This window comes from Squalius cephalus (assembly GCF_949319135.1).
Source record: "Squalius cephalus genome assembly, chromosome: 1".
NCBI lineage: Eukaryota > Metazoa > Chordata > Actinopteri > Cypriniformes > Leuciscidae > Squalius > Squalius cephalus.
In genome coordinates this window covers 12,809,596-12,822,689 of record NC_137122.1, presented here as the reverse complement: position 1 = coordinate 12,822,689, position 13,094 = coordinate 12,809,596, and the positions used below count along the sequence as shown (strand labels likewise).

The 13,094-nt window shown below is 45.5% G+C and overlaps 2 protein-coding genes across 2 annotated transcripts in view; both read right to left on the bottom strand.

Annotated features, from left to right (window-relative positions):
• Positions 1–13,094, bottom strand: part of LOC307162720 (uncharacterized protein) — a 225,904-nt gene that overhangs the window by 81,093 nt on the left and 131,717 nt on the right. The window lies entirely within an intron of this gene.
• LOC307169385 (uncharacterized protein) lies at positions 2,858–11,572 on the bottom strand. Its single transcript, XM_079890001.1, has 3 exons — positions 10,285–11,572; positions 3,137–3,233; positions 2,858–2,880 (listed from the first exon to the last, which is right to left on the bottom strand). Exons 1-2 carry the CDS (start codon positions 11,508–11,510, stop codon positions 3,164–3,166), a joined length of 1,296 nt encoding a protein of 431 aa, XP_079746127.1. The 5' UTR covers positions 11,511–11,572; the 3' UTR covers positions 2,858–2,880; positions 3,137–3,163.

Sequence of the window (13,094 nt, the reverse complement as noted above, 5' to 3'; positions counted from 1 at the left end):
GTTGTTCGTCAGTGTTGTGTGTGTGCGTTTGATATTCTTTACATGTTTTGAACTCTGTGATATACAACATATAGACTCGAAGACGTCTTTCTTGGACCCTGGAAGGTCACCACGGACTCTGAATAGGGCGACAACTATTCTGATTAACGACGATATACCCACTTATCTATCAAAAATGAATTATTGTTTAGACTTTATGTTCTCTTAGCCAATCAGAAGTAAACAATTGTGTAATGTATGTCCTTGGAAAAGGTATAAGTGGTGTGAGATTTTGTGTAAGGTAGAGTTGGCTTGCGGCCTCCTCGTGAGAGTTTGACGCTGGCTCTACCAATTTAACTGCAAACTATTCTTCAGTAAACTTCTACTTATTTGATTGAACTTCACGACTCCTGGTCTTCTTTCATCATATCTGATCCTGGGTCTTACCACTGTACCACCCTTACACCATCATGGGGAAATCTCAGAGTAAAACGGGCAAAGAGGGTCGATATGATAAACCGGTGTTGGGTCTGCTAAAAAAAAGCACATGGGAATTTTTTTTTGAAGGGTATTAAAGAAACTAATAAAATACCATGATTTCCCTGAGGAGGGAACCTTAAGTGTCACTAGGCTTACAGCGGTGCAAGAGTCGGTGGAAGAGGGGAGTGAACAAAAGGGGTGTTGTGTGAGACGTGTGTGTGGATTGTAAGAAAAAAAGGATTGCTGGTTGGGGGAGGCAGAGAAAGGAATGCAAAAGGGGACTAGCGTATAGGGCAGTAGGGCCTGATGATAAAATTTTTTAGCAATAAGATAAAAGCCTCATCACCGGAACCAAAAGACGAGGGAGCAGCATGGGGACTGAGAGAACTCACACAAGGTCAGCTGCAACTGAACGCTCAGGTAAGTCAACTTGACTGAAACCTGGAGTGACAGTGAGAACTGAGAGAAGAAGAGGAAGAAAAGGAGTTTCAGCTCCCAATGATTGAAGTGGATGGACCGGAAGGTTCGATGCTGGTCTACAGACCGTGGACTGAAAAACAAATAAACCGAGCCATGGCCCATCTGCCTAAACCAAGTGACTCAGGTGAGAAATTTGCTGAGGTGCTACTACTTTCTGTAAAGATTTTAGTCCCACCATACAGGAGCTCAGGCCACTGTTATCTGTGAGTCTGGGAGCGAGCGACTGGCATAAAGTGAGTAGCAGAGTGCCAACACCGGACATCAAGCGGACACATCTGGACTGGGATCATGACGATGAGAGGCATTTTGTACTGCCATTATTACAATTCCTACAGAGTTGATATGCCATTCTCAATGGGTTCTTTTTCTGGATGACCATCACTCTGTCCACATCAATCCACAGACATTATTCATCCGTGCTGAGGAGCCGTGCTGATGCACAACACTCGTAAAGATGATTACGCAAATAACTGCAATTGCAGATTTCAAACAGAGACGACGACAAAGAGGCACAACTTACAGACTGCGGTTTATGAAGCGACTAGAAAACATTTTGTGCGCAAAAACAAAATAAACAACTTTATTCATCAATTTCTTCTCTTCCCTGTCATTCTCCAACGCTGTTTAAGTTGTTCTACGTCAGAACGCAGACTCAGCATGTGTTGTGCTGATCACATGACCAGTGTCGGCCAATGTGTGTGATCCTAACGCAGAACTGGCCAATAACGAGGCAGCATTCTGACGTAGATCCCGGAAACACTGCACTGTGTACAACAACACGTGTTGGAGAAGCGTGTGCAGAGAAGAGGAGCAGTAAATGAAGATATAAACAAACCCAAGAAGTTATGATTTCTGTGCTTTTCACATTCAATCTAATTGCTACATTTTATTAAATACTGCATAAACTAGTTTCAGAGCTCTGTACAGGTCATTATACAAAAACATCTGCAGCATTTTAATTGGAAAGTTAGTTTACATATTTATATTAGGGCTGTCAAACGATGAATCGCGATTAATCGCATCCAAAATAAAAGTTTGTTTTTACATAATATATGTGTGTGTATGGTGTATAATTATTTTCTATATATAAATACACACACATGCATGTATATATTTAAGAAATATTTGCATGTATATACTGTGTATATATATTTATATTATATATAAATATTTTATATATAAATAACACATTTTTCTTAAATATATATGCATGTGTGTGTATTTATATATAGAAAATAATTATACTCTATACACACATATATTATGTAAACACAAACTTTTATTTTGGATGCGATTAATCGTTTGACAGCCCTAATTTATATATACAATAACCATTGGTGAATGTTCTATATTTGGTAACTATTTCTATGTTAATATTAAAAATGTCTATGTTGTTAAAAATAACTATCCTGCAACCTTCTGGGAACATTATTTTATTGTTGCAAAAAAAAAAAAGAGCATTCCTAGAATAATATTATTTAGTTCCCAAACCAATAAAAAGACAAGAACCAAAAACTAACGTTAGGGGAACGTTCTGTGTTTGCTGGGAAGCCCCAGAAGAATCAGCAGAAAATAAAATTTGACAATAACAAGATATAACATTATAACATTATAATGATAACATTATAATGAGTTTAATCAATCATAGCATGAAGTACAAAAATGTATAACAATTAAAACTAAAGAGACTGATCTCTGAAAAACAATGAATGAGTTAAAATTAATATCAGATTCATGTCTCTGTTGAAAGTGTTACGGCCTCTTCTTCAGCTCCTGAACATGAAAGTGAAACCCGAGTGAAACTCTTCCCGCATTGATCACATGTGTAAAGTTTCTCTCCGCTGCAGATCCTCATGAGATTCTTCAGACTTGATTTACATTTACATTTACACACATTTTTCCTTTCTCGTTCGCGTCCGTCTAAAAGAAACATTAAATCATCTGAGATTTCAAATGAGAGTCAAACGTGAAATGAAAAGTGAAGCTCAAAGTCAAGATCACTGATGAGTTCAATAGTCATTTTAATCTCATCAAATCTGGTCAACAACTGCTGTGCACGATTATGATCTATTTTAATGTCATGAAGATGATTTGTGTTATAAATAACTAGTTTGATCATGAAACAATGTAAATCTGGTGAGCATCAGCATGTTCTTCATCATGAAGAATGAATGAGGAATCAAGAATAAACACCAACCTCTTTGTTCTTCAGTATCTTGATGTTTCATTCTGCAGGTTCTGGATCACTGGCGTTCTCTCCGTCCTCTCCTTCCAGATGCTTTCTGGCAGTTCTGCTAAAAACAAACAAGTTTAATTTCTAATAATCATGATGAGAGAGGAATAATCAATATTTCAGACTCTGAACTAAGTACTAAGGCTAATCACATGTTAAAAATATAGTGACATTGATCATGTAACTTAAGATTATCAGGTTTTGTCGAAGCCACAACAACACAACAAACAAAACTAACATAAATCATCTAGTGCTGAAACAACACAAGCCAAGTTTTCCTAAACATGAAAATGCTTCATATTCAGCACTTCAAATAAACTCTTAAGCATACAGTTTAACACGTCGTTCAGATGCATGTGTTGTTTACTCTGATGCGGTGTTCCCTTTGTGTAACTTATTAACCTTTATTTAACCAGGAAAATCACTGAAGAACAAGCTCTTATTTTCACCAACAGCTTGACAGAAATAAAATCATACATTACAAAACACACACATACACATTCATTTACATTTACAAGCTGTGATAAAAACACTCACTAGTAATTTATTAAATGCAGAGATTGAAATAAATGTAATTTCAATGACTTTTGAGGCACATTCTTATATTTAATGGTTATATCCTTATCAGTAAATATTAGAAAGTCATGTGTGTATTTCCATTTTCCTTAAATGCTTGTCCCGAGAGCGAGTGAGTCTCTGTTCAACTTTACAGAACGAGCTTCAGGACCTCAAGTTGATGAAGAGCAATAATTCTGACTAAAATATACATTTGTTTATTCTACATTAATCTACATTGTTCATAGAAGATTAACATGAAGGATTTAAAACCTACATTTAACGTCTATGAAAACAGAAACTGTAACTAATGTGTCATATAAACAGAGATGAGTTCTGAAACATTATCAGTAATTCTAATAACATGCCAGATGAGATGGACTTGGTAATTGCGATGATGTATTCGTTGTTTTGTTTACTTTTCTGACAATGTATATATATATATATATATATATATATATATTCCAGTGAATATTCCATTCTCTTTACTCTTAAGTATAACTGTAGTTTTAAATCTTCGGTCTACTGTTTTCCTACACTTTGAAACATTTAGTTTTACAAATGGTTTAACAATCATTGTTTAGTTTAACAATCTTTTAAGGATGAACAAATCATGGTTTTGGTCATCACATTAAAAATAACATTAAAATGGAAAAGTGCAGGAAAAAGTGTGGAGGACTTGAAAGTTCTTGATTAGTGCTTGATGTACGAACCCTGAAATGAATAATGTAAAAACATTTGTCCATTTCTGCCACAATACCATGGTTACAGTTAGCATTACTACATTAAATCCACAGGGAATATTGGTGATTTGTGGACTTAAAAGCCTTATAAACTTAAAACTTCATGAACTTGTTCATTCAAACCACAATGGTTCTCCTGGTTCCCTTTCGTAGTCACTCCGAGTTACGTCGGATGACGACGAATGGGGTTTCGCTTAGAAAGCCTATCATCTTCGAGTATATAAAACGAGCCAATGGCAAAGAAATGCCATGGGTCTGCGGAATTTGCATAGCGTAACTCCGCCCCACCCTGGGGCTATATAAGGAAGTGCGCTGGCAACATGCAGATATGTTTTTGCTTCGGAGCCAAGTTGATGTACTTCAACTCCACAAGTCAATCCTGAGATTCATCTCTTCTCTTCGAACGAGCCTCTCTCCAAGTGTTGGTGTGACAGCGAGTTCCAGCGAGTGCACATTCCCTGCTTATCTGTGCAGTGATTTGCCAATGTTTGAGTGTTCTCTCCCTGGTCGCTTCAGCATTTGCGGAGAAATCTCCTTTCTAAAAGAGCTTGCACGCGGCAGGTCTTTTTAAAGATGCCTCGCCCGTGCACTTCTGGTTGCGGTCTATACATTTCTGACTCTGATGGGCACAATCGCTGTCTTGTGTGTCTGGGCATTGAGCACGCTAAGGCAGCGTTTGTGGATGAGTCATGTTCCCATTGCGGGAACATGCCCATCGCACGGTTGCGGTCAAGACTCAATGACCTTCATGGTAGAGTCCCCTCACCCGCACCCCGATCTATGAGCTCCACGAGAGCTGGTACTTCGGCTGGCGGCCAGGGTGACCTGAGGGTTACGGTGTGGCGCCGACTATTCCACGCTCCACACCGTCCTCTAGCGCCGTGCAACCCGCGAGTGTTTCAAATGAGCCCGCTGTACAGTCCTCTGACTTGACGCGGGTCTCATTTGGCGCTCCAGAGGAAGATGTGATGTCGATCGCTGCATCACAAGGTGGGCAGGAGTCCTTGGGAAGTGAGGATTCGGCTGTGCTGCCACCTTCGGGTGTCCCAGCATTGCCCGAGTCTGATCCCGAGATGACGGCCATGCTTTCCCGGGCAGCCGCGGCCATCGGCCTTGAGTGGTCCCCGCCACCTGGTCCGGTGCGCTCGCGGCTGGACGATTGGTTTTTGGGTGCCGCCGCTGATCCTCGTCAGCGCGCGACCCCAATGCCTTTCTTCCCGGATGTGCATGAGGAGGTCACGAGGTCCTGGAAGGCACCCTTGTCTTCCCGTGATCGCTCGGCGACCTCCTCCGCCTTGCCTCCTCTCGATCAGGCGGCCGCCAAAGGGTACACTGGGGTTCCCCAGGTTGAACGCTCTGTTGCGATGCAACTGTGTCCTCAGAGTGCTTTTTCCCGCACTCTGAGTGCGTGACCCAAAGCACCCCTCCAAGGCCTGTAGGTTCTCCTCCACCCTTGTGGCGAAGGCCTATAGAGCTGCGGGGCTGGCGGCCTCCTCACTGCATGCCATGGCAACACTCCAGGTCTACCAGGCCCAGATGTTGCGTGACATGCACGAGGGGAGGACTGACCCAGGGCTCTTTGATGAGCTGCGTGCCGCCACCGACCTTGCTCTCCGAGCGACGAAGGTGACCGTACGCTCCCTGGGTCAGGTGATGTCCACTTGCGTGGTCCAGGAGAGACATCTGTGGCTCAACCTGGCCGATATTCGTGAGGCAGAGCGATCCGGTTCCTCGACACTCCCATATCCCAGGCTGGCCTCTTCGGCGGGGCGGTTGAGGACTTTGCCCAGCAGTTCTCGACCGCCCAGAAGCAGACTGAGGCTCTCAAACACGTCCTGCCCCGACGGCCCGCTGCTGCCTCCACCCAGCCGTCAGCACAGGTGCCTCAGTCTGCTCGCCGCTGAGGGCGCCCTCCCACGGCTCCCGCCCCTCCCGCACGGCCCCAGCAGCAGCCTCCATCCGGGTCGCGGCATGGAGGACGCCGTAGGAAGGCACCACAGCCCTCTCCCGCCCCGTGCCCCGCTAAACGCCAGGCCAAGCGGCGCTCCTGAGACGGGCTGCTCAGAGATGGCGCTGAGTTCTTTCCAGTAGACGGTAGCAGGGCCGCTCCTTCCCCCGGTGGATGCCACCCACGCCTGGGCCGGTCATTCCGCCTCGCTGCACCACCGAGGGTACGTCTGTGGTCTGCATGACCCCGCTGGTACAGTTCCTGGAAGCCTGATTAGAGCTTCCCAGGCTGTCCCGCTGGGTCGCGAGGACCATCAGGCTCAGCTACGCGATTCAGTTCGCGTGGTCTCCTCCCCGCTTCAGGGGAGTCAGCTTCACTATGGTCGGTGGCAATGCCCCTGTTATGAGAGCGGAGGTCGCTACCTTACAGGCGAAGGGTGCGATCGAGACTGTCCCTTCAGCCGAAATGAAGTCCGGCTTCTACAGCCCCTACTTCATTGTACCGAAGAAATCCGGTGGGTTACGACCAATCCTCGACTTGCGCGTCTTGAACCGCTCCCTTCACAGGATGCCGTTCAAGATGCTCACGGCCAAACGCATTTTCGAGTGCATACGGCCGCAGGATTGGTTTGCAGCGATCGACCTGAAGGACGCCTACTTCCATGTCTCCATTCTTCCTCAACACAGACCATTTCTATGTTTTGCTTTCGAGGGGCACGCATACCAGTACGCGGTTCTAGTGCTCCGGCACCTAGCTCGTCTGGGCCTTCAGGTCAACTGGGAGAAGAGCAAACTCTGCCCCGTGCAGAGGATCTCTTTTCTCGGTATGGAGATCGACTCGGTCGCCATGTGCTCGCAGCTTACGAGCGAGTGCGCGCAGTCACTGCTGACTTGCCTTCGTCAGTTCGAGGGCAAGAGTGTGGTTCCACTGAAACTATTTCAGAGGCTCCTGGGGCATATGGCATCCGCAGCCGCAGTCACGCCGCTCGGGTTGATTCATATGAGACCACTTCAGCTTTGGCCTCGCGATCGAGTCCCGAGGTGGGCATGGCATCACGGCACGCTCCGAGTCCCAGTGACTCCGACCTGCCGTCAGACCTTCACTCCGTGGTCGAACCTCAGTTTTCTTCGGGACGGAGTGCCCTTGGAACGAGTTTCCAGGCATGTTGTTGTATCAACAGATGCTTCCACCACGGGCTGGGGCGCCATGTGCAATGGACATGCTGCCGCGGGCTCCTGGACAGGACCCCAGCGCCTTTGGCATGTCAATTGCCTCGAGTTGTTGGCTGTACGTCTTGCCCTGCACCGCTTCCGTGCGTTGCTCAGGGGTCAACACGTACTAGTCCGGTCAGACAATACGAGGAGCAGGTAATATTGGTTGCCCCGTATTGGCCCAACCGCACCTGGTTCCCAGAACTAGTACTCCTCGCGACAGCACCTCCCTGGCCAATTCCTCTGAGGAAGGACCTGCTTTCTCAGGGACGGGCCACCTTATGGCACCCTCGTCCCGATCTTTGGAACCTCGACGTGTGGCTCCTGGACGGAACGAGGCAGGTTTGAGTACCCTACCACCAGCGGTGGTGGCTACCATCACTTCCGCTAGAGCATCGTCCACGAGACATGCCTATGCGTTGAAGTGGAACCTCTTCGTCAACTGGTGTTCTTCTAAAAATCTAGAACCCACGAAATGCCCCATCAGTGTCGTGCTTTCCTTCCTGCAAGAAGGGTTGGAGCGAAGGCTGTCTCTCTCCACCCTGAAAGTGTATGTTGCCGCCATTGCCGCACATCACGACGCAGTTGATGGTAAGTCCTTGGGAAAGCACGACCTGATCGTCAGGTTCCTGAGGGGAGCCAGGAGACTGTATCCTCCTCGTCCTCCCCTCGTACCCTCTTGGGACCTCTCAGTGGTTTTAACTGCCCTGCAGAGTGCTCCCTTTGAGCCTCTGCAATCAGTGGAGCTTAAGTTCCTGTCAATGTAGACAGCACTCCTGGTTGCATTGGCCTCCATCAAGAGGGTAGGGGACCTGCAGGCATTTTCGGTTGACGAAGCGTGCCTGGAATTGGCGCCAGCTAACTCTCACGTGATCCTGAGCCCCCGGCCTGGATATGTACCCAAGGTTCCCACCACACCCTTTCGAGACCAGGTGGTGAACCTGCAAGCGCTGCCTTTGGAGGAGGCAGACCCAGCCTTGGCACTGCTCTGTCCAGTACGCGCACTCCTGTCAACGGAGTGCTTACGTTGACAGAACACAGTGTTTCAGGACCTCAGACCAGCTCTTTGACTGTCATGGTGGGAAGCTGAAGGGAAAGGCTCTCTCCAAGCAAAGGTTGTCTCACTGGATAGTGGACGCCATTGCTTTGGCATACCAGCAGCAGGGTCGACCATGCCCCCTTGGTGTGTCGGCCCACTCCACTCGTAGTGTGGCATCCTCTTGGGCTCTAGCGCATGGCGCCTCGCTAACAGACATCTGCAGAGCTGCAGGCTGGGCGACACCTAACACATTCACGAGATTCTACAATCTCCGAGTAGAGCCAGTTTCTTCTCATGTACTCGCTTCAACTAGCCGATAAGAGATTCTGCTCAGGTGTCTTCGCTTGCTCGCCATTCCTCTCCACAGACGGGATACGTGCGATATTCTCCTCAGGTGAGCCTAATAAGCCCTGAGTCTCCTCCAGCACTGACGACGTCAACGCCAGAGTTGCCACCGGCAGCTTTCGCGCTTGGCTAGGTGCCTCCATGTGCATGGTTCCCCCTCTGGGCGACCCCCACATGTGTATTCCACTGTAAGCCTCTCTGAGCATGTGTCTTTCCCTTGGCAAGCCACCTTGCCACCCCTGGGGTTGAAATATTCCACCTGCGGCTGGACACCCCAGTGATATGACACCTCCATATGCAGCCCCCCGGGGTCATATGTGTATTCCAAGTCCCCCCCTTCGGGCTGGGCATAATTGCATATTTCCACTTATATGCTTATGAGATATGCTTCCCAGTGTACCTTGGTATTCCTGTGTTAAGTAGGAGTCCTTCGTCCATGCCAGTCTCACGACAGGGAGCTCAGACTTACGCAGGGCACTGGAAGACAGTCGAGAGGTGGCGTGATTACACTGGGAACCCCATTCGTCGTCATCCGACGTAACTCGGAGTGACTACGAAAGGGAACGTTTCGGTTACGTATGTAACCCTCGTTGCCTGAGTAGGGAACGGAGACGTTACGTCTCCCTGCCACTTCCGCTGTACCGCTGGAACGCCTGAGTTCAGTCTCGGCTCCTCAGCGAAGACATATCTGCATGTTGCCAGCGCACTTCCTTATATACCCCTAGGGTGGGGCGGAGTTACGCTATGCAAATTCCGCAGACCCATGGCATTTCTTTGCCATTGGCTCATTTTATATACTCGAAGATGATAGGCTTTCTAAGCGAAACCCCATTCGTCGTCATCCGACGTAACGTCTCCATTCCCTACTCAGGGAACGAGGGTTAAATACGTAACCAAGACGTTTCCAAGTCAGCGCCCATGATTTACTCACCCTCAACTCATCCTAGGTGTGTATGACATTCTTCTTTTAGACAAATACTATCGGAGTTATATTTAAAAATATGTCCTGGCTCTTCCAAGCTTTATAATGGATTATAATGAATTTCCATTTACTCGCAGTCTAGTGCCCTGTATAGTGCTTTATTTCTGCTTTTACATGAGCGCCACCTACTGTCAGAGAGCGCAAGTTAATAGATATCAATCAACAAAGTGTCCTGTGTTCACCACACACCAGCTATAGGTGGAGAGGAGAGATTTGGCTATAGAGTGATGTGTGTCTAACTTACACAGAAGAGACTTTGTTGCTCAGCACATGAAAATAAACTACTTACTGTGATCTCAGACTGTGGTGATGTGGTTTATCCACTGCATGGATCTTCATGTGTCGCTTCAGTTTAGTTTTAAAAGAGAAACTCTTTCCACACTGATCACACGTGTGCGGCTTCTCTGTGCTGTGGATCCTCTCATGTGATTTCAGATTTGCTAACTGACTGAATCTCTTGTCACAGTGTGAACACTTGTAAGGTTTTTCTCCAGTGTGAATTCTCTGGTGCAGTTTTAAACTGTTCGCTGTAGTAAAAGTCTTCTCACACTCAAAGCACATGTACTCTCTCACACCAGTGTGAGTTTTCTTATGTCTATGTAAATTACCCTGCAGTGAAAAACTCTTTCCACATACAGAACATGAGTGTGGCTTCTCTTTCGTATGAACTGTCAGGTGTGTCTTCAGGTCTGATGAACAGCTAAATGTTTTGTCGCACTGATCACATGAGAACGGCTTCTCGCCGGTGTGGATCCTCATGTGTCCTTTAAGGTGTGAAGATTGACTGAAATATTTCCCACATTTATCACACTTAAACGGCTTCTCTCCAGTGTGGATCCTCATGTGTCGCTTCAGGGCACTTATAAAAGCAAAACTCTGTCCACACTGATCACACGTGGGCGGCTTCTCTCCAGTGTGGATCATCTCATGTGTTTTCAGATGTGATGATCGACTGAATCTCTTGTCACAGTGTGAACAATTGTAAGGTTGTTCTCCAGTGTGAATCCTCTCATGCGTTTTCAAATTTGTTGGAACACTGAATCTCTTGTCACAGTGTGAACACTTGTAAGGTTTTTCTCCAGTGTGAATTATCTGGTGCAGTTTTAAACTGTTCGCTGTAATAAAAGTCTTCTCACACTCAAAGCACATGTACTCTCTCACACCAGTGTGAACTTTCTCATGTGCATGTAAAGTTTGCAGCCGTGAAAAACTCTTTCCACACACAGAACATGAATGTGGCTTCTCCTTTGTATGAACTGTCAGGTGTGTCTTCAGGGCTGCTGAACAAAGAAATGTTTTGCCGCATTGATCACATGAGAACGGCTTCACTCCAGTGTGGATCCTCATGTGTTCTTTAAGGTTTGCAGATTGACTGAAATCTTTCCCACATTTATCACACTTAAACGGCTTCTCTCCAGTGTGGATCCTCATGTGAACATCAAGATTATATCTGTATGAAAAACTCTTTCCACACTGATCACATGAGAACGGCTTCTCTCCAGTATGAACTCTCATGTGGCGCTCAAGACCATCTTTGCGTGTGAAACTCTTTCCACATTGAGAGCAGGTGAAAGATTTCTTGGCTCTTGTTTTCTTTAAAAATGTATTTTTAGTCTTTGAGCGACTCAAAGGTTTTTCTCCAGGTTTGACGTGAGGTTCCTCCTCCACTTCACTCAGTTCTTCACTCTCCTCCTTCACTTCACTCAGTTCTTCACTCTCCTCCTTCACTTCACTCAGTTCTTCACTCTCCTCCTTCACTTCCATCAGGTCTGACATGAAAGAAAAATGTATGAAATCAAATTTTAAGAACATCAAAATTGAAAGAAATATAAATTGAAAGGACATGAAAGTGAGCCCTAAAGTAATAGTAGAAAGTAGACAACTGTTATAAATAGTGGTGGGCCGTTATCAGTGTTAACGTGCTGCATTAACGTGAGACTCTTATCGGGCGATAAAAAAAATATCGCCGTTAATCTATTCTCAAAGTTGGGTTGGGAGCTGGGTCTATACTACGCAAGCTATGATGACTTTCACCTTGATATTTTAGCGTGGATGTATACCTAGCAGAAGTGCACTGTAGGGGGCTTCGAACCTGTGTGTATGCCTACTGTGAAATTACCACATCAAACGTACGTGCTAACATGGATGCAGCGATGAAGCCGCCGGGTTTGCTTCAGGGAAAATTTATTTCTCAGATTCTCAGATCGGATAGCTATCTGATTTAACAAAACGATTAATTTACACCTGGTCACATAAATGTGTCACATAAACGGATTTAAATACGATCTTCAATTCCTGCGCAATATGCAGATTTAATGGAGTGCACGTCACCGAAAGCAAATATCAGCTGCATTTTATTGATCATCAGCTAATTTGAAAATCAAAGACCGCAATAAGAGAGAGCGGCAACAGCCCTGCTAAGATCATTTCATTTCTTTACTTTTAATGATGATGATTGTGTGTTAAGCGTCTGTGACTTACTTTCACTTTGATTTGCGTTAGTTTGCACGTTGGCTTAATGAATGCCCATCATCTGCGGTGACGCGCGTGTTATATCTGGCTATAACATTACATATAGCCTATTACACGCTCTCACACGTTTATTTATTTTTTTGTATTTTTGGGAGTACAATTTATATAATTATGTGGTTTCAACAACCAGATGCATTTACACTTGTCCAGTTTTGTCTGGAATGCGGCCCAGACCACCTCCTGAAGTGGTGTGAGCGATCGGAATTCAAATCCGTCTTGAATGCGTTTCGGAGGGCATTTACACCTGGTCTCTTCACGATCGGATAGCTATCCCATCTGAGAAAACGCATGAAGTGGCCAGGTGTAAACAGCCTTTTAGTCATTATTTGGGTAGCACACATATTCTGAATGCCTTCGGCAGAATTCAAATGAGCCATTTTAATCTAAATTAATCTAGATTAATTCCAAGATTACAGTGAGATTAATCTAGATTAAAAAAAAAAAATCTATGCCCACCACTAGTTATACAATATTATGATAATTTGATGCCTTTTTATAAATTGATTATTTATCAGTTAAAATAGTATTTAGCTTGATCTGATTAGGGTTGCAAAATTCTGGGAATTT